This window comes from Aquarana catesbeiana, linkage group LG03, assembly GCF_042186555.1.
Source record: "Aquarana catesbeiana isolate 2022-GZ linkage group LG03, ASM4218655v1, whole genome shotgun sequence".
NCBI lineage: Eukaryota > Metazoa > Chordata > Amphibia > Anura > Ranidae > Aquarana > Aquarana catesbeiana.
Window position 1 is genome coordinate 221,239,361 of NC_133326.1, and position 22,563 is coordinate 221,261,923.

The window sequence follows — 22,563 nt, forward strand, 5'->3', positions numbered from 1 at the left end:
ACAAGAGCGAGACGCAGGATGTGTTGTACATCCGTGCGTTCCAATATACTCATCCAAAGCGAGGCTTGCAGTGCACGCGGCCTGCGCCATTTTCGCGTACCCGGAAGTTGTTCTCACTGAACGCCGGTGGCGATTGGAGCCATGTTTTAACATGGGGGTCTCTTACTGTATACAAAAGGCAGTGTATACAGTGGTGTGGTACCCCAGATGATGTCCTAGAGGACAAAACGTGTCGGGATGGACTACTGACACCACTGACACTGCCATACTATTTATGTACTAAGCGCATTTTTCAGTCTCCCGAAATGTGAGTGTTTTTTATCTTCAATAAATATGCTTTAAGCTTTTTATACAAGATTACGCTATGTGCTCTCATATTCCTTCCACATATACTTCGGATGTCTGATTGGACCTGCCCTTTTGTCATATATATTCTTGCAAGTACCTGGGTCACCTGGATTTGCGTTTCTAGTAACAGTTACCATCAAGGATCCCCACTTTACAAGCTCGATTGACTCAGTGGGTATACACCCATCTGTGTCCAATCTCTCTGGTAAGCCTCCTCTAAGAGCGGTGGTGGATCTTCTATCAACACTCCATATTTTAATTCCACACTTTTTGGTGTTATACATTTTTCAGGACTTTACTTTTTCACGGACTTGGTTCATTCTATTAAGAACACCAAGTATAAGTGTGTCACAGAGAATTTTTTTTTTTGTGTCACTTTTATATGGACACAGTATATATAATTTAGAATTGTTCACCATATGATACCACATGCCTATGGATTTTATGCACTGACCAATATTATTTATTGCATGATATGAAATAGTGTTATTAACTATTTTCACATTCTTTAGCGCTGCACTTTCCCTTATTACAACTCTTCATACAGGATTAGATTACTTATTGTGTTAGCTGCTTATCTTTTTTATGACAGCGCGATATTTACACATATCTTTCTCTCCATTTTTGGCCATCTGGCCATCGTGAGTCTCGATGCCCGCTTTGCCTTATTGACTCCTGCATAGAGGACAAGTGACATGGCAGTTCTTTGCCAGCCTTTTGTTCTCTCGAGATAAGCTATGAGTATTACGTCTAGTTTGTTGTACGTGTCTTTTTTCTGCTATCTCATGACTTAGGAAGAGATGTGATAACCACATTCTGCATCCTGTGAAAGGTTGAAGAGACTTCTGGTAGAAAAACTTGCTTTGGTGAGAGGACAATTTTATCTGCTTGGATCAGTCAGTATGGTTCCATTGTGTAGAAGATCTTGAGACTTTCATCTACTCCCCTGGCCGATGCTAGGGCCACTAAGAGTGCGGTTTTTAGTGTAAGATTTTTATCTGAGCGCTCCTCCAGTGGTTTGAATGGCGGAGAGAGGAATGCTTTGAGCACCGTGGAGAGGTTCCATGTCAGGGTTCTGCCGACTTTAGCGGGTCTGGCTCTATTTAACGAGATCAGGAATCTCTTTATAAATGGGTCCTCTGCTAATCTGGTATCCAGACAGGAGGAAAATGCTGCCACTTGTACCTTCAGCGTGCTCCGAGAGAGGTTCAAGTCTGCTCCCTCCTGCAGGAAATCCTGAATCGCTAGTCGGAATCCTGTTCATTTCCGTACCAGGAGACAAACTTCCTTCTCACTCTAGTTATGGGGTTTTCTGCTGGCTAGAATAGGGTTGATTACTCTGTCTGACAGTTCTTTCTTTTGCAGCCTCACCCTCTCAGTAACCAAGCCGAAAGCTTCATGAGTTTGCAATTCGGGTGGTTGACTGGCCCTCGTGATAGGAGGTCCGGTAGGTCTTGCTGTATCTGGTGCGGCTGGAAACAGTTTGAGTGACTAAAACATGTTCCCTGGGGTCAGTGAGGTGCTACAAGTATCACTGTTGCCCTTTCTTCCATGATTCTTTGGCTCACCTTTGGTATTAGGGCAGTTAGAGGGAATGCATAACACGGCTGGTGTGCCCAGCTTTGATTGAACGTGTCCACTCTGATGTTGTCATCTATGGTATCCAGCGAGAAGAACCTTGGCAGTTTCACCTTTGTCCTTGAGGCAAACAGATCTACCTGGGGCACTCTCCAGGTTTGCGTGATCCACAAGAAGGTTGCTTGGTTTAGAGACCACTCTGTCTGTTTTATGGTCTTTCGACTTAGAAAGTCTGCCAGCGTGTTGTCTGTCCCCTTCAAGTGGATGCCCGACGTTGATCAGATGTTTGTCTTAGCCCATGATAGAATTGCTTCTGTCAGGCTCAAACGGGGAGATTTTGTCTCTCCTTGCCTGTCAAGGTATGCCACTTTTGTGGCGTTGTCTGACTGAATCCAGACATCTCTCTCCTGGATAGCTGGTTGCAATCCTCTTCATGCTCTCTCTACAGCTTTTAATTCTCTCATATATTAGGAGGCTTGAGACCATCTGGAGTTACATCTCCCCTGTGTACAGATTCCCCCATGTGCGCCAGTACCCCCATACTAGGGTACTGGCGTCTGTGGTAGTCCTCACAGGGTTGGCCCTCAGCGTAACGGAGCGGATTGAGCCACCACTGAAGAGAGATTGTTTGACCAACCGAGGGACAGGAATGGACATTTCTAAGGATGATGGATCACCATCCCACTGGGTCAAAATGTGATTCTGTAGAGGCCTCATGTGGAGCTGTGCCCAGGTGATGGCTGGGATCGAGGACATCATCAGTCCTGGCACTGCCTCGTTCTTTTCTTCCGTCTGGAGGGTTTTGGTTACTCTGGCGTCTAGCACATAATCCAAGTAAACCACCTCTGGCTTGGGGTCCGCTACGATTTTTCTGTATTTACTATCCACCCCAGGTTTTTGTGGATAGGAAATACCTGGGCAGAGGTTTTTTTTTTTGTTTTTTTTTTAGGTTCTTTGCTGTATCTGCAAAGAACAGCAGATTATCTAGGTATGGTATCATGCCTATGCCTTGCTGTCTCAGGCCCTTTAGTGCTTCTGCTATAATCTTTGAGATTCTGGGCACAGAAGAGGTGCCGAAAGTCAAAAGATGTGTACTGCAGATGCAGGGTGGCCACCGGCCCCTGGATCGTGAACCTTAGGTATCTTTGACTTTTCTTTATGAGTACATACAAGTATGCGTCTTGCAAGTCTATTGTGGCCATGCATACCTCCGTTCTTCTGCGTGAACGGCTTAAATCTCCTGTAATGACAAAAGGGCGCCTTCCCCTGCTTGTTTTTTGTGCTGGGGGGCAACCTTTTGTTCTTCGCTGCAGTCCTATCCAGGACCGTTTACAGGTCTGGCCCGAACACAATAATTCCTGTGAATGGGATCCCACACAGCCTATTCTTGGAGGCGATGTACCCTCCTATGACTTTCAGCCACAGGGCTCTCTTCCCTAAGGCCCTGGCCCTAGAAGATATCTTACCATTTCAGCCGAGGCATCTGCTAGAAAAGCTGACACTCTGGTTAGTGTGGGAATGGTCCTCACTAATTCTTCCCTTGGCGCATCTCCTAGCAACGCTTGCAGTTGAGACAGCCAGCTAATAGGGTGTGAGCTGTGCAGGTGGAAGCCATTGGCGGATTCAAAATTGCCTCCTCTGCTTCTTATGCTCCGCATCATCAAAAGCCAAGTCGGATTTGTTTGTATCTCTCACGAGGGAGGTATCCACTTTGAGACATTTTCGCCCAAGTCTTGGTGTCTTCCTCTGCAAATGGATACCTGCGCTTGACCACACCTGGTATGAAGAGCTTCTCCTGGGTTTTCTGGGCTGCAACCCCTTGTATATTTTGTTGGGCAGGGAAAGCCCTGCAGCTTTTTGCTCTTTGATACCCAGTGTGTCTGCTATAGCCTTTAGGCTAGGTTCCACTATTGCAACCAGAAAGTCACACGATTTTTTGATGCAATTTTGCCGTGGTTTTGATGCCATGTCTTCAAACCATGTCTGTGTATTCTTGAAGTCTATGGACCTCAAGTCACATCAAAGTGGTACCAAAGTAGTGCAGGGACCACTTTGAAGTTGCTGCGACCTGAAGTCGCACCGATATGAACGGTACTCATTGGTAGTCACGGGGTATGAATTGTCATGCGACACTGCAGTCCCAAGTCGCATGAAAAGTCGCACCAGATGAGACCGAGCCTTGGAAGATTATCTGTGTCTTCTGAGGATGCAGAGTCACCCTACTCGGAATCCCAGCGTAAGCTGTCTGTTCCGTGTTATCCGAATCGACTAGATAGGGTACTGGCTTGGCTAGAGCTTGCTGGCACCTCCAGCTTCTCTACTGCTGAGCGTATTGGCCCAATAGTGCTCTTTATTTCCTTTTTGAAGGAGTTAAGCATGTCCTTAAGGAAGCCTTTTGACTCCTTAGCCTTGTTCTGGTCTGCGCCCTTTTTTCCTCTGGGGCCTTTGCCTGCAAGTAAGCACAAAGGGCCTGAGTGCGGTGTACAATGCAATTGTACGGTTTGTAGGGAGGTAAAGACAGAGGTGACTCCAGAGTGCTCTGGCTTACCTTGGAGCTGTCCTGACATGCAGGATCTGCAGGGCAGGGTGGAGAAGCGTCCGACCTGGCCGGCCACCGGGATCTTCTGTTTAGAGAGCCCTTTCTGCTTCCTGCTCCAGCTCCAGCACCGCCCCCAGGTGACCCTGTGTGGGTTGGTGGACATACCTGCATCTGCCACGTCCTATCTGGCGTCCTCCTTCATGAGTTTCCAACAGGGAGGGGGCACATTAAAGGCCTTTTCACCGGAGGCTCCAGCCTCCACCAAGATGGCCGCCAACCGGACTGCACGATCGTAAATGATGCGTCCGACCTCTCTTGCCATACCTCCCAGGACCGCAAACGAGGGGATCTGGCAGAGATGCTTGTGAGATTGGAATACGATCGGTGAGAAGGAGGATCGGCAGCTAGGTCACCTGCACAGCGAGGGAACCTCTAAAGCACCTGGTATGCGGGGCTCAGCCGGATGGCCCTCCACCATTGAGGAGCAGTAGCTGTGGGGAAAAATGCAGGCAGCATGTATTGCAGCTAGGGGAATAGTTGCATACCCCTCTGTAGGGGCGAAACTTCAGGCAGAGCCTTGAGGCTCAGATTGCTGCCCCTGCTCGCCCTCCCAAGGCCCCCTGGGCTGAATGGGATGCTGGTCAGGGAGTCCCCTGCAGAAAGCACAGAGACTGGATAAAATAACAAAGGTTTGCAGCTCCTGTGGGTCCGGAGGAAACACAAAACAACCGAGGCACACAGGTGAGACTAACAAATTTATAATGGTGGACTAATGTGTTTCCTGTTGCAGGAAGGAGGAGCCTATCTCTCGGATGCTGCCCTGGAAGACGATTGGAGAAAATGAGACTTTACATTCGCTTTAAGGCCTTTTATAATAGCATGGTCACCAGCTCCCAACTCTGTAGGATGGTGGCCTACCATTACTTGAATTCAATCTGCTGCAGTCAAAGCCCTCATTAAGCACCTGAGGCTTGCTAATCTAACTAGTGACATAGCATAGGTTGCCAGTGCCCAGTGCAAGCATACGCTTTCTTACCACAGCCCCCCTTCCCCACAGATAATACACTTCAGAACTGAGGAAAAGCCTAGCTTTCCTCAGCTCTAACATGTATTGTTGTTACAAGCAGCTGGTGGACAGAAATGCTGGCTGTTACAGCGGGGCAGACTGCAACGCTAGGGACCTAGGGCACCCTGCAGCAGACGAGGGGCTAGTGCGCCCTTCTAGGTTAATTTGTGGAGACAATTGCCTGAACTCTTTCTGGACCTGGGCTCTGAGATCTTTTTGCACCCCTCAGAATTTTGTGCCCAGGGCAACCACCCCTGTGCCCCCACCCATGCTATGCCACTGAATGTAATTGCCAATTATGCCTAGACAGCTTGCCTTAATTTAGTAACAAAAATAACAACTCTACTGGCAGGATCAACAGGTCATAAAACAATGTTACATTGGGGACTCTGTAAAGAAAACAACCACTGCTGTGTTACTGTTTTAGTAAAGTCTGCATCATATTTGTCATATTTTATTTTGTCTATAATTACACTTATAGCAGTTTTAACCCCCCAAAAAACAAAAATGTAATATTTTGCAGTTTACCAATCATTAGATGTGGTGGCTGCAATAGTTTTTTGTTTTTTTTAGGCCTTTTTCTGTCTGTTTTTACCTGGTGATCTGGTCAGTAACACACCTCCTGTATTAGAGTGCCTACACTCTGAATGAAGGATCACAGGGGGCATATTTGGACAGCAGCAGCATTGTCCGTTTGGGGAGAGGGGAGCATTAGATGTACTAACAAACTTAAATACACTAACGGAATGAAGCCAAGCTCCAGTTCACACGTTATAATTAGGTACAGCAAACTGTTTTTTTACTTTTGGGATAAAGGTTTTACATGAATAAATAAAAGCTGATCATTGTAAGCCTGTCAATGTAAAATGGTTTGTCTCATCCCTGTAAACTGATACATCTGGAAGGGAGCTTATCCTTTTGAAAAATAACAGACTTACTAGCAGGATCACTAGATGAAAATAAAATAAAAAAAAGCCTAACAAAGAAAATAAATGCAGCCATCACATCTAAGAATTGGTAAGCTGCAATATAATACATATTTGCTTTTTGGGTTTAATACTGCTTTAACCGCCCTGGCGGTATTCCCGAGTCTGGCTCGGGGTGGATTTTCAATACCAAAAGCGGTATCCCCGAGCCAGACTCGGGATCGCATCGCAGGATCCGGGAAGAGTTTACTTACCTTGTCCCCTGGATCCTGCGATGTCTCCCCGCTGTGATCTGCGAGCCGCTGTGTCTCGCTCGATTCACAGTGCCGAGCTCCGTTCCCTGCGAGCGTTGCGACGCACGGGGACGGAGTTTGGCGGCAAATTCAAACAGTAAAACACACAGTATAGATACAATATACTGTAATCTTACAGATTACAGTACTGTATCAAATAATTTCACACCCCCTTTGTCCCTAGTGGTTTGTCCAGTGGCCTGCATGCAGTTTTATATTGTAAATATACAATATATATACTTTCTGCCTGGAAACTGGAGATTGTCCATAGCAACCAAAACCGTCCCTTTACATCAAGAGTGGCTTTACACCAGCTAGAAAACAGCGATAATAAATTAGCGACAATTCTGCAACTGAGCAAATTTCAGTGTTTTTTATTTGATTACATTATTGAATAATTTTTATTATTATTAGTTATAATTATTTATAGTTATTTATTATATTATAATTTTTTATTTTGTTTTTCAAACTTTATCATACCCGGGATGTCTACTAGACTCTTGTTTGGACAGATTTAAGTGTGTTATTCCTAAGAATTACAGGCCTACAATATAAAACGCCAAATTTCTGTGCAAAATAATGGTACCACTTTCAGCACCTAAAATCTGAAATAATCATACCGCCAGGGAGGTTAAATGCAGCAAATATTGTATATGGAAATGTTCTCTATTTTTTTACCTCTGTTTGCACCAGATAATTCCTCTGAGAGCGAATATGTTTTAGAAAGCCAAAAACGTTTACTGTTCCTTCTTGCTGAATTTGCTGCAGCATACTATCCAAAACAATGTATGTTCCAGTCCTTCCCACTCCAGCACTGCAGAACAAAGCGACAACAGAAATAAGCCTGATGTGAAAAACTGTTAAAAGGGTGCTCAGAAGTTCAAAACCTTTGTATCCTTGTAAAAATAACCAAGCAGGTGTATAAAACAGGAATTATTGGTGGTAAATAATTATCACTATTTCAAAACAAACTTTGTGCTGTTGTGATGCTTCTATTATGTGAATTCAAATATGAAATATTGGTCCAGACAGTGTATTTTTAATAGTGCCACTAAATTTAGGCTTTTTACAAAAAATGTATATTATTTTGAGTGGTAGGTAATAGAGGAGGTTCTGCTCAAAGGTATATTGCCCATGGTGTAGGCAGGTGGTGCTTATTCATAGAGGCAATACAGGTGGAGGAGGAAGTTGAGAGGAACCTTGTTTCTCTATGGTTTCTCCAGTCACAGAGGGGCTGCATTTGGTTGGATGCTGGTGCCCCATGTGACTCTGGTGGCCATCTTGGGTCAGGCAAAATCTATTTAAGACCATGGCTCCTGGGTTTGGCATGCATTTTGCTTGTGGATAGAGTAGGAACAGGTCACCCATCTGAAAGGGACAGTGCTTAGTAAGGGAGAGGTTCCAGATGAGTAGGGAAAGTGCAGGGACACGCCATCCTCCTGGAAGCCTCCCTACTTGGGTACGGACAGGCCAGGCCGCATTCTGCTCCTCAGACTCTTCACTGTTGCATTCTGTGAGTATTCCTGGTCGGGGTGCCTTCCCACCAGGCTTGTTGTGTATTATTGAACTGTAATTTCAATACAGTTCTAGTGTATTCATCTGGACTCTGAGTGTTTTTCTGCTGATGCACCACACTACATCTACCCACAATGGTACCAGTAATATTAAAATCCAACTTAATGTATCAGAATTAGATTTCCCTATTTCCAGACAAGTATCTAGAATTGGATATAAAAAGTGAGACTAAAGCTACACCAGTAGAGTTTGGATAGAAAATTTTAATTTTCATAACATTTTTTGATAATTAAATGGTTAGCACTGTCCAATCGAATTGTGATAAGAAAATAAGAGTTGTTGTGATAAGAAAATTGTAGTGGCTTTCAAACAAAATGCATTAGCTCAATGATGTCAAGATTGAATGCTCTGAAAAATTATTTTTCAGAACATTCTAAAATTATTTTACTGGTGTTTACCAAGGTAATTCTAATTACAAAGTATATACCTAACCTAAACGATATCATGAAAACATTTAGTGCCATGATTTGAGATTCCTTTGTGAAAACTGTGCAATAGGGAAAAGCAAACCTATACCCATCTCAACTGGTTACCCAACAGGAAGGGGCCAAAATGGAGGGCTGTTGCACATCTCCAATACCCCAACATGCTAGAGGGGTTTATGTGCAGCTAGCTTCCATATAGCAAAGATAACTTGCCACAAATTTGTGGCAGCGTTGAATTGTAGGTCTTGTTAACTTGCTGCACATTTTCATTGGCAAGTTGTACACTTGCAGAAGCTGTTCTAGTTGACACTTTTCCAATTTGTAGCAAATTTGATGGCAAGTCTCTAGCAAGAGCAAAGTTGCAGTCATGAGTCTACAGCAAGAGCTCTGCAAATCTATAGCATGAAAATTCAGCCACAGTTACCCCTGTGGTGGGATGATTATTGCACAACATAACTTAACCAGAACTAGCAGCAGACTTTAAGATTATTTGCAAAGAAAGTTGATCTGGTGTCATGCAATGCAGACTTGCTGCAATTGTGCAACAAAGTTGTGAAGCCTGGCAAGTCTAGCAATAGCTTAGTAAGTCATTTTCAAACTTGCAGCACAATTGCTTGCTATCTGGGCTATTCCCTACCCTGGTGAACTACTTTTGAAGGTCAGAGTAGAAAAGACATGAGCTCCAGAAGCTGAGGGGATTGGGCAGTTGTCATGCATTTTTGGGTATTTTTTTCTCTACTTGATTTGGGGTTGAAGCATGATTCATGCGCACCGATTCACACATCTCTAGTAATTAACTGAAATGTATCTTTATATCCAGTTCACACAGACCAACACAAAGTTAAAAACAGGTTTGTAATGGGACATCCTGTTCTGTAAGCTGTTGAACAGGAATAGGGGTACATAGATGAGTTTATGGGAGAAAGAGAGAGCTTGGGGTTGGTGTAGGGTTGCCACCTGTCCGGGATTCACTCAGACAGTCCGGGTTTTGAATCATGTGTCCGGGTTTCAGTCCACCTGTAACCTGGACACATTCAGACAGGAATGTGGCTCAGAACAGGGCCTGACAGGTGGGTGATGGGGAACTATGCGTACCATATTAATAGTCTCTTTAGAGCGCCCAAAGGTGTCCCAGGTCTGTTACAATCCTATAGTGCAGGGATATGCAATTAGCGGACCTCCAGTTGTTGCAGAACTACAAGTCCCATGAGGCATAGCAAGTCTCTGACAGCCACAAGCATGACACCCAGAAGCAGAGGCATGATGGGACTTGTAGTTTTGCAACAGCTGGAGGTCCGCTAATTGCTTATCCCTGCTATAGTGTATACTAAAAAAAAAATGTTTGCTGTGTGCTGCTAAAGTGTTCGGGTTTGGCCGGAAGAAAACAGGGGTAGATAGATCACAATGTAAAAATTCCTGTGAATTTCAGCTGTGTATTTAGCTGTTCAGTTGCTCTAATTTATGTTGATTTGTAATGAGAAAAATAGCAGAGATGTGACCTTTGTCAGACTTTTGACCAAGCTATTTTCCTCTTCTGCATGTTTTCTTTTCTGACCTTGCTTTAATGTGCCTCTATGTTGTACTGGAATGAAGAACAATGTTTAAGCGCCTATTTTCCACTAATGTATTTATTCTGTACCATTAACCAACCTCTTTTAAAATACATTGTATTTGTTTAGTATAGAAATTCTACATACATATTAATTTTCAATCGGTTATATAGAGGGCTCTTTAGGAATCTAAATCATAAGTACTGGCAGGAAAAAAAACAAGAGCTATCATACCATCTTTTGTTTTGTAGGACAATAGATAAGTGTCTCAAAAACAGATTTACACTGGCTGCAGAGATATAATGTGTGCATGCAGTTACCCACAGTAGCATTTGATTGCCTTTAGATTTTCAAAGGAGATTGAATAGATTGTGGATATATACTTATTTTTGTGACTTAAATGAAAAGAATAAATAAACTCAAGCCATAAGTGCATTCGTTTACATGAATGGAGAATAACGTGACCCTTACTTAAAAGGGTTGATCTATTTGTTCACTGATAACACAGTTTGTGAAATGATCTGCCAGTTAATCAGGTGTCACAAGGATGATGGCTGGATGGAAGACACTAATGAATATGTCTTGCTAATGGTACATTAGTCAGTGAAAGCATGTATTAAACCATTAAACCATTAGAAAGCTCTTGAAACTGCATACACATAAGGACCATTATATCCTATAAGCACAGATGATTTAGATTGTCCGTAGACATGTAGAATATTTTGTCTTGTTATTAGGTTTAAAATACACGTTTAAAATACATTTTAATACTAGTAAAAGAGTTGTTGTTGCAATAAGACAACTAAAAATATGAGCATGAGATCTGTTGAATTCTGCAGTTGTTGGGTTCTCAATCTTTCGATGACATACCTACAGTGTACAACGACAGGTCCACTGGAAGACTGCTTGGCAGCCGAAGCCTTTCTGACAAATGTCAGGACTGGAAGAGCATATTCCGGAACACCCATATCAGGCCATTGTGTATAATGGTAATGCTTAACTACGCGCTCAGTTCCTCTCCCTTTTTGGGAACCCTAAAGAAAAAAATTAGTTTATGAATTGCAAACCAACTTTTACATTTTTTTTCAAAACAAGTTTTTGTCTTCTATAAATTGGGGAGTGTTAGAACTTCTGTCAGGTTTTTATTTTTGTTTGCATCTCCAGTAGGGATATTTCCCCCAGTGTCCTGGTCCTGTCTGGAGACTAGGGAAGAGACAATGGTTTGGATCAAACCTTGGTTGTTTGGGCGTTCAAATGATTGCACTTTTTTTATCTATTGGCACATGTTCCCTGGTACAGTGCCCACCCCATGCTATTTTTGACATCTCCATTAATGTGCATGCAGGGCACCGGACGCATCAATTTTATCAGGTTTTTTTTAAAAGCACGTGATTGGAGCTTGAGGCTCCAATTGGCTTAAAAAAAGGGTGGTTCGTCCCCCACGGGTGGGGGGGGTAGTGGTTTGTCGCCCCCACAAAATATTGAGCACTAGCCTCCACTGCTTCTTTCCCATTAGCCCGGACAGATGCAGCTGCCATTGATTTCAGTGGGGTTTGAGTTCAGCATTCATACTTCTTTGAAGATTGCCAAACCCTGCTGTAACCGAACCCAGGGCAGTTTGGCTCATCACTACTGGTGATCACAGTCACTGAGACAGGAAGTAAAGGGAAACTGGCCATTGAGATTTCAAACACCAACAAAAACATGATACAGTTTCTAACCCTTCCCCAGGCTACTGATATGTTTTGACTGCTGTTTATGTCACTATTAGAGGGAGAGCTTGTGTCTTGGTGACCACATCAATGGGGCAGGAAGTTAGGAGAATCTTGCATAACAGGGACAACAAATAGATATTGACACCTTGGGGTTGGTTTACTAAAGGAGTGGGGTCTGTTCACTTAACAAAGTTAATAATAGCACATAAGTTGAATAAGTTGAATCAATTTTTACCCAATCACATGGGTGTGGGAAGGAAAAAAAAGAGTTTACCTTCAGTGAAAACCACATGGTAAAATGAATAGCAGAGGCAGAGATAGAGGTTGCTGAACTTATATGCAAATCTCCATTTATACTGTAAAAACTGGTCAAACCCTGCCTTCTTATATGTCTACAATGTTGCAACCGCAAGATGTCCCAGCAATAATTCTCCATTGTGTTCCACCACCTCCTGTTAAATTTTTCAAAATATAAATAATACAAAAATTCCTACAAGTATGTAATGGTCACAAATATGCTAACCCAGAACCCCCAAGCAATAGACTCATCAAGTCTATATGTAACTGCCAGGTGGTTTAAAGTTAGCCATACCCACCTAAACTTAATTTGTGCAGCTCTGCAGGCCAAACAATGTGGATGGAGGACTCTCCCTGATGCAGTCACTGTTCAGCCAACAATTTTCCACACAGCTCCCTCAATTTTCCAATCGAAGTTAGTCGAGCTGTGTGATGCCAACAAAAGGGCTGCCGCCTGTCTCTTATTTTACAGGATTATCCTGGATTAAAAGTTGAAATGTCCTCTATTGACTTAATACAGGATGCAGTTTGTACCCACCCCCTGCTGCCAATGGGTGCTGTGGCCTGCGCTGTCCATCACTGTGATAGACAGTTCTTACTCTGCACCAAACACTTGTCTTTGCACAGGGAATGCTTGCCCGTAGCATCAGTTGACCGCAGTGTTAATTTTGATATCAAAATTTGAGTTAGTTTTAGTAATACTCTTTTGACTAAAATACAATTTTTTAGTTTTAATCGTATTTTAGTCATCAGAATTGTTTTAGTTTTAGTCATATTTTAGTCAACTAAAATTTCCAGCACATTTTAGTCGAGGAAAATCTAATGGGTTTAGTTAAATTGTAATGCATTATTTAAGCATTTCTCTAGAATTGCCAAACTCATGATATACTCCTTGAGTAAAAATTTAATAACATATTATTATTTATGGTATTAAGGTTTGAACATGACTAGACACAGATTTAGCTGTTGTGATATATAACATCTTTATATATAAAACCAAGTTTTATAAACAAACAAAAATATTTCTTTTTTCACAATTAGAAGTGCAACTTTAAAATATAAAAAAAAACAAAAAAACTGTAACCTCTATTGGCTGTAATGCCATTGCACATATTACCAACATTAAATATTAAGAAAAAAAAGGAAAGCCTTTTTCCTAATTTTTTTTTTCCCGCAGCTTAGTAGATGCCCTCTAATTATTCTTTCGTGGTAGTGCAATAGTGCAATATATGTATACACTTTAATGTGTTATTATTATTATAGTTTGTGTTGCCGATTTAGAAAAGGCCAGCAGAGGGTGCCAAAGAGATGGTCTGAATGAGTGTAATGTGTGGAACTGCATAGGAAAGGGAAAGGATTGATGGGAGCTTGCGTCTCTCAGCCAAAACAGCTTGCTGAAGGGGGCTGAGGCTTCAACAGACAGGCAGAGCTGTATTTTTAATTTATATTTACATCTCTATACATGGCCTACTTTGTTTAGTCCAATACTTTACTCTAGAGGATTTATATGCTGTAACACAACAAACCTTCTTGATCTTGGTGTTCCGAAGAGTGAAGATGCGCACGGTGTAGTAGGCCAGGACTTGAATGTTTTTCTGTGTGACCAAAAAATTGCCATATTCTTCGCTGCCATCACTTGGCCAATACTGGTCACATTTTCTCTGGAAAAAAACAACATTCTTTTCACTTGACATCAGATATAGATAGTGCACCCATTTGCTGTTTATGCCAAGATTAACAAACATCTGAAAGTACCTGGATATAGAGCCCCCCCTCACCTCATAGCAGCGCAGAAACCAAAATGCCTATCTGTATATACAGTATGTATTTTAACTGTGTATTTAAAAAGCAGTTCCGCCCCCTCACGAAAAAATCAAAAGTCAGCAGCTACAAATCCTGTAGCTGCTGACTTTTAATATTAGGACACTTGCATGTCCAGGGTTCCCGCAATGTCAGCACTCCAGCCAATTTTCGGGGTCGGCTTTTAGATGCTGCCGCCATTCATGTTAGGGTAAATCAGCAGTGAAGCCTTTCGGCTTCACAGCCGGTTCCCTACTGTGCATGCGCGAAGCTCACTGCGCTTCATAACTGGCCCGGCGGCAGAGGAAGAATGAGGGGGGCAGAACTTCCGAGGGACAGCGCCCCCGCGCTGTCTCTCGGAAGTGGGGAAGGGTACCCAATCCCCCCACCCCCCTGAAAAGGTGCCAAATATGGCACCGGAGGGGGGAGGAAGAACTTTTAGGTGGAACTCCGCTTTAATAGCTTGGCTGAAGTTTCACTTTAATTTTATTTGTAATTTGAAAAGTACTTCAACTGACTGAATATATAATATGTGGTGTGCTATAAATGTGCATTCACTATAACCTAATAAAGCAAATGATTTCACAATTAAGATCCCCAGAGGTCTACAGTTTTGGGGCATAAAGGCTTTGGAGGGGAGATAATTGGAAGATCAATTTATTGAAAAGGGAAAGTGGTGGCTTTATGAGGATTGTTTTATTTGTGACCATTATGCCCCGTACACACGATCCGACTTTCCGACAACAAAACCGTGGAATTTTGTTCGAAGGTTGTTGGCTCCAACTTGTCTTGCATACACACAGTCACACAAATGTTGGCCAACAATTACGAACGTGGTTATGTACAAGACGTACGTGATACCTCTACTATGAATGCTAGTTTTACAGGACCGAGTGCTTCCGGCTTGTGCTTGTTTCTGAGCATGTGTGGACTTTTGTATGACGCACTTGTGTACACGCGATTGGACTTTCCGACAACAAACATTTGTTGGCGGAAAATTTGAGTACCTGCTAGCCAACATTTGTTGGCGGAAAGTCCGACAACAATTGTCCGATGGAACATACACGCGGTGGGACTTTCCGCCAACAAGCTCACATCCAACATTTGTTGTAGGAAAATCCGATCGTGTGTACAGGGCATTAGCTATAAAGGGAAAAATATATAGAAAATTTTACAGTGGGGATCGAAAGTTTGGGCACCCCAGGTAAAAATGTGTATTAATGTGCATAACGAAGCCAAGGAAAGATGGAAAAATCTCCAAATGGCATCAAATTACAGATTAGACATTCTTATAATATGTCAAAAAAAGTTAGATTTTATTTCCATCATTTACACTTTCAAAATTACAGAAAAAAGTTTGGGCACCCTGCAGAGTTAATATCTTGTACTGCCCCCTTTGGCAAGTATCACAGCTTGTAAACGCTTTTTGTAGCCAGCCAAGAGTCTTTCAATTCTTGTTTGAGGTATCTTTGCAGATTCTTCCTTACAAAAGTCTTCCAGTTCTTTGAGATTTCTGGGCTGTCTGTCACGCACTGCTCTTTTAAGATCTATGCATAGATTTTCAACAATGTTGAGGTCAAGAGATTGTGAAGGCCATGGCAAAACCTTCAGTTTACGCCTCTTGATGTAATCCCCGTGGATTTTGAGGTGTGTTTAGGATCATTATCCATTTGTAGAAGCCATCCTCTCTTTAACTTCAGCTTTTTCACAGATGGCATCAAGTTACCATCCAAAATTTGCTGAAATTTTATTGAATCCATTTTTCCTTCTACTCGTGAAATGTTTCCTGTGCCACTGGCTGCAATACAACCCCAAAGCATGATTGCTCTACCCCCATGCTTAACAGTTGGACAGAGGTTCTTTTCATTAAATTCTGTGCCCTTTCTTCTCCAAACGTACCTTTGCTCATTCCGGCCAAAAAGTTCTATTTTAACCTCATCGGTCCACAGAACTTGTTTCCAAAATGCCTCAGGCTTGTCTATATGTTAATTTGCAAAGTTCAAACACTGATTTTTGTGGTGAGGACGTAGAAGAGGTTTTCTCTTTATAGTGGAATAGTGTACCACAACTCCAGTGTCTGCCAGATCTTTCTGGAGGGATCAGGCAGTCAAACGTGGGTTTTGAATTGCTTTTCTCACAATCCTGCGAGCTGTTCTGTCTGATATTTTTCTTGGTCTTCCAGATCTTGCTTTAACTTCCACTGTTCCTGATGACTGCCATTTCTTAATTACATTCCGAACAGAGGATATTGACATCTGAAAACGCTTTGCTATCTTCTTATAGCCTTCTCCAGCTTTGTGAGCGTCAACTATTTTCAGTTTCAGTTTTCTAGACAACTGCTTAGAAGAACCCATGGTGCTGATTGTTGGGGCAAGGTCAGATGAGTCTGGCCATTTAAAACCTTTGAGATTGACATCACCTGGTCTTCCCAGACGATGACTGAGAACAATCTATGACACTGGCAGGTCTCAGCTTTGCAAAGGGGGCAGTGCATGCTATAAATTCTGCAGGGTGCCCAAACTTTTGCAGATGACATTTTTTTGTTTTCTGTAATTTTGAAAGTGTAAATGATGGAAATAAAATCTAACTTTTTTTCTTTGTTTGACATATTATAAGAATGTCTAATCTGTAATTTGATGCCATTTGGAGATTTTTCCATCTTTCTTTGGCTTCGTTATGCACATTAATACACATTTTTACCTGGGGTGCCCAAACTTTCGATCCCCACTGTAATTTTAAGATTTTTGGGAAGAGATAAGTGGGTTATGAATAGACAGAGATTTGTTCATATATGAATGAAGAGAATATAACTAATAGACTGGTGTTGCTTGTAAAGTAAAGGTGCCACCTAGGGATGAGCTTGGTAATATTGTCCTTTTGTCCAATTTGTTTACTTTACATTGTTTTTTTTACTTTATATATTTTACATTTTTTTTATATATTTTATTATTTTTATACTGTATGATATTACATCAACATGGAGTGTAGTGCTATATTTTTGGAGCTCACCAGTGTATTCTGAATGCATTATTGGAAGCATATCCATAAATGGACCTGTTTGCTGGCACTAAACTTGTGAAGCAAAAGTGATTGGATCTTTGTATGGTTACTACACAGCATAAATGAAGTAGATACTGTCTCCTTATTATTTCTCCTGATGAAGTCATCCATGACAATGACATAACACGTAGGGCAGAGTAATGAGACATGGAGTATCTGTACACAGTCCTTGAGCCTGTGAGTGCTGGTGAGGAAACTGTCGACAACACTTGTGTGGGAAATAACTCTCCCATATTTGTATTATACACAGCAAATCAAGTGCACAATAGGGTTGCACAGGTCTCTGTGAGCTCTTTATTTGTTTTACCTGAAGTGTTTCTTATTATTGTAGCACTATGTAGTGTTTCTTATTTCGATCATTAAATACTTCAAAAAAGATAGTTGCTGGAGGTGATTGATATCTTGGGAGAGCTGTTCTAAGCTTGAAGGGAAGAAGCTGTGATTGGATCTTTTACAATAAAATCTTCTTTATCCAAGAAATATTAAAGAATTTTAAAGAATTAAAAAAAAAAAACATGTATTGTTTCCACACAAACTCTTATATACTGGGGGCTCTTACACACACATGATTTTCAATTACATATTTAACTTATGCACTGTGCACTTTGTGTTTGATGAATTAAATTATTATGATGTTTATTTATACACAATGCAATTATTTGCTCTATTGGGTTATAGTAGATGCACATCTATAATATATATATATATATATATATATATATATATATATATATATATATATATATATATATATATATAATTTATAATTTTGTGGCGTTAGCAGCTTTTTTTATTTGTTTGGAGGGTAGATTGGCGTGAAGTCACATATTAAGGAAATTTCAACTGACTTACTCTTCCTTTTTCAACCAGGTTGGTGATCATGACAATAACTTCTACACTGTGCTCCCATATCATTCTCCAGAAATCTTCTGCAGTTGACTTTAGTGGTCCTTGAGCAGCAATGTATGCTTTGGGCTTGTTGTAGCCCTGCAAGAAAAAACAATAAGTTTTTATGTTGTGAAAAATTTCAGTCACTCATTAAAGCATCACATATGTTTTTTTCATATTAACTGCATGCACGCTATGTAATATGAAAGCATAACATTTACAGGTATGTACTCCCTCTAACAGAGATCACAGTACTTTCCAGACAATGTCTTAATCTGCTTTTCTCTCTCCAGAAGGATGAAACCATCTTTTTTTTTTTTTTTCAGGCATTATCCAGATTCAGCATATACCTCCTGGACTGAGATGACGCAGTCGTGTAAATAACTGGATCTGTGCAATTCTTGGCTGTGTTCACAAATGACTGACAAAGATCAGCCCCTGCTGCAGCCGCTGACCTTGTTACTTGCAACAAATATAGGATATTGCAAGTTTAAGAATAAAAGTGGTCATAAAGGCAAAACGTTTACTACCCTACTGCATTCCCTGCAATAAGGTAAAAAACGTTTTCATAGCTCTTCCCCTCACCCCTAAACACTTACATAACACCACTCTCGAACCAGCGCTGCTCCTGCCAACAGCACTGCTGTCCTCTCTTCCTGCTCTCACAGGCTTGACTGAGGCCATAGGCTCCCACTGCTGTCTGTCAAATCCTGTGAGGAGGGAGCAGGAGTGTGGCTGAGCCGCACTGTGTATGTCTATGGATGCACACAGCTCGGCTCAGACATGCACTGGCATGGGTGCCCCCATAACACATGGCTTGCTGTTGGGGCAATCGGAGGAGGAGTTTGTAAAGAGTGGTATGTGATCCTCAACATGAGAGATGTATTGCTGCAGAAAGTCAGTGGAGGATTAAGAAATGAGATTGTGAGCTATGACTGACAGAAGTGCTAAGGGAGTGTGAAACGTATTAACTGGTCATGCTGTTCCCCTCTTTTTGTGTTTTTGGAAATGTTTTTATGGACTTGCTGAAATTAAGTTGATTCTACTGGATGTGCGGCCAACCAGAATTCCTTTTGCTCATTGGAATCCGTAATGGACAGGGCCAGCACCTGGTCTGTGTGTTAGTGACCTTGACCGAATGAATGAATGATGACCGTAGAATGGAATGTAAAGCTCAGGAGCTAATTTGAACAACAAATCGGGATAGTTCAGTCATAACAACCTGCTTCCAATGCACATATTAAAGATAACTAATCAAATAAACAGTATAATAATAAACAGTATATAGTGGCACAGATCAAGTCAAAATAGAATATATCTAACAGTAAGCAAAAATGTATTGCTAATTTACTTACATCAACATAATTTGCATTTATGTAATCAGTCATCTTTTCTTCTTTATCTCCCATTTGTGAAAGCCTAACTCTGCTGTGATCATCTTTTGAGAAAAAAAAACATAATTGAAAGCATTATGCAGATATGCAACAAATAATATAACTTAAAGATCATCATTATTATTAAAACTTTGTGATTAATTATTACTTTAATCAGATAACCACAGTACTGTAAACATAACATACAGGAACATGACATAGTATTAGTATCAATTTCTCATTAGTGAAAGCCAAGTGAAGCCTATTATTAACCTCAGACAAGTCACACAAGTTTATGATATTGTTTGTTTGAACTCAAACCTGTGTCATTAGTTTGAATTGATGCTTCGAGGGGTCATTGGGTTTGAGTTTAAAGTGATTGTAAAGTCTCATTTTTTTGTATAAAAATAACAAACATGTTATACTTACCTGCTCTGTTGCAGTGGATTTGCACAGAGCAGCCCAGATCCTCCTCTTCTTGGGTCCCTCTTCTGTGCTCCTGACCCCTCCCTCCTGTTGAGTGCCCCCACAGCAAGCAGCTTGCTATGGGACCACCCAAGCAGAGTCACAACTCTCTGTGTCCATTCAGACATGGGACCGCGGCCCGCCTCCTCTCTCTCTCAAGATTGGCTAGCTGACTTTAATTGTCAGCAGCGGGAGCCAATGGCACCTCTGCTGTGTCTCAGCCAATCAGGAGGGAGAGTCTCACATGGCAGAGGCATTCGTGGACATCGCTGGACAAATCGCCGTCATGTTACGTCGGTAACATAGACGGCCACTAGGGGGCGCGTGCGCACCACCGGAGGTGTGCGCGCTCGCCCCCTGCTCGCCCACAGAGCCGATGCGAGTGCCCGGCGGTCGCGATCACTGCCAGGTCCCAAAAAATGTGTCAAAATTGTCCGACGTGTTCGCCATAATGTCGCAGTCATGCTAAAAATCGCAGATCGCCGCCATTACTAGTAAAAAAAAAAAAATAATAATAAAAAAAGCCATAAAACTATCCCCAATTTTGTAGACGCTATAACTTTTGCGCAAACCAATCAATATAGGCTTATTGCAACTTTTTTTTAACCAAAAATATGTAGAAGAATACATATCGGCCTAAACTGGGGGATATTTATTATAGCAAAAGTAAAAAAAATTACCTTTTTTCAAAATTGTCGCTCTTTTTTTGTTTACAGCACAAAAAATAAAAACCGCAGAGGCGATCAAATACCACCAAAAGAAAGCTCTATTTGTGGGTAAAAAAGGACGTCAATTTTGTTTGGGTGCAATGTCACACGACCGCGCAATTGTCAGTTAAAGCGAAGCAGTGCCGAATCGCAAAAAGTGCTCTGGTCAGGAAGGGGGTAAAATCTTCCGGGGCTGAAGTGGTTAAGTAGTGCTTCATCTGGAAGCACGGGGATTGTGTTGCTTAATAATGTGGTTAACATGTCTTATACTTGCTTCCATGACACTTGAGCTATTGGGCATGTCCATCATACATGATGACTAACTTTTTTAATCTTCTAATTGCAATCATGAACTACCGAGGACTTCCACATCTTCTTCCTGTTGGGTCTACTGACATTTTTACATTGCATTTGAGTGCTGTCATGGGAACAGTAAGTAAAGCCCATTGGTGTTGTCAGCACAATCTCCTATCTGACAATGTATCTGTAAAGATGGATATGGCAACATGATCACGTCACCCGTACAAAAAAGTGACAACCACCCCAATCTATAACTGGCCTTTGCAGCAAGGTGCACATGAAAGGGCACATCACAGACAAAAGTTTTCCCAGCACACTTACCAACCAGCCTGCAAAATAACCAAATTGGCCCTGTGTAACAGTTTATGTTAAAAAAAAACCCTCGGTTTTAAATGTAAACTGTTAGACTGGGCCAATTGGGTTGTTTTGCAGGCTGATTGGTATGTGTGCTGTGAACTTTTTTGTTCGTTTGTGATGTGCATTGCCCTTCCATGTGTACCTCACTGTACAGGCCAATTATAGGTTGGGGAGCTTGCCACTTTTTTGTACAGTTGGATGCAGGGACACACAGGATGCTCTTGCTGCCATAGTGCTCTTGCTGGGTGTCCTGTCCGTGCCTTTTGCCTTTAAGGCAATGGGCTCCCTCCAGGCATACCTGCCCTTAATCTATCCATTCTTATGTGTGTTCCTACAATATAGGCTCTGAAAATTTAGAGTTAGGACCACAGTACTGTATATACAGAGGTCTCTTGGTGCGGGCACTGTGGCTTATGCATATATTTGCAAATGTGTGCAAACAAAACCCTTTGTTTTTACATAAACTGTTAAACAGGGCAAATTCGGTTGTTTTGCAGGCTGGTTGGTAAATGTGCTTGGAAATCTTTTGTTTGTTTGTGATTATGACTTCACTGCCTAAGTGAATAGACAAATACAGTTTGAAGGACCTGACACAGAAAATGAGTCGGATGTAAAAGCTGCCCATAGAAAAACTGTTGACGTGGGATGAACGAACCCCCCCCCCCCCCCCAAAACACAGTCTTTTACCCACACAAACAAGGTGGATGGAAAAATCCCCAACCGCCCCACCAGGACATTGTATTCTGATAGCAGGACTCTTTGCATTGGCTGCAGCTGTTTGACAAAAGTTTTCTAACATTCCTGTTCAACAGAAATCGATTTAAGGATCAAACAGGAAAGGTTACACATGGATCAAAATCTGGCCAGTCCCTGCTGAACTGAATAGGCCTAATTTCAATCCATCTATGGCTAGCTTAAGACCCCTTTCACACAACCTTTCTGATCAGGCCTGCCTGTCAGTTTTTCAGGCAGACCTGTTGGAAAGGGATCCCTCTTCTTCAGTGTAGGTGGATCAGATTGGAAGACAGTGGGGGGTAAATGGACAGTAGAGTCCTTTTACACCCAGCTGCCCATAGAGCAGAGCGGGCTTTGTCTGTGTCTGTTCTGCAGAAACTGAGTGGACATAGACCTGTCATTCAACCGCTCTGCTCTGATTGGCAGTTGATCAGTGGGCAAATCCCCATACTGATCAAAACGGAGTCCGCCCCATGTGAAAGGGACCTAAGGGTCTGTATGCAAAGTGTTTGTATTGTGTATGGGCCGTGTCACACTGATCTGAAGCAGTCTCTGTATCTCATATT

The 22,563-nt window shown here is 41.9% G+C and overlaps 1 protein-coding gene across 6 annotated transcripts in view; it reads right to left on the reverse strand.

Moving 5' to 3' along the window:
* The window catches only part of PTPRZ1 (protein tyrosine phosphatase receptor type Z1), a 375,560-nt gene that overhangs the window by 50,940 nt on the left and 302,057 nt on the right, over positions 1–22,563 (reverse strand). For all 6 annotated transcript variants that reach the window (XM_073619797.1, XM_073619802.1, XM_073619801.1 and 3 more), the window contains 5 exons: positions 19,416–19,498; positions 18,025–18,159; positions 13,839–13,973; positions 11,171–11,334; positions 7,429–7,564 (listed from right to left, as the gene is read on the reverse strand). In XM_073619797.1, the coding sequence (XP_073475898.1) occupies positions 7,429–7,564; positions 11,171–11,334; positions 13,839–13,973; positions 18,025–18,159; positions 19,416–19,498 (653 nt within the window). The remainder of the gene's footprint in view (positions 1–7,428; positions 7,565–11,170; positions 11,335–13,838; positions 13,974–18,024; positions 18,160–19,415; positions 19,499–22,563) is intronic.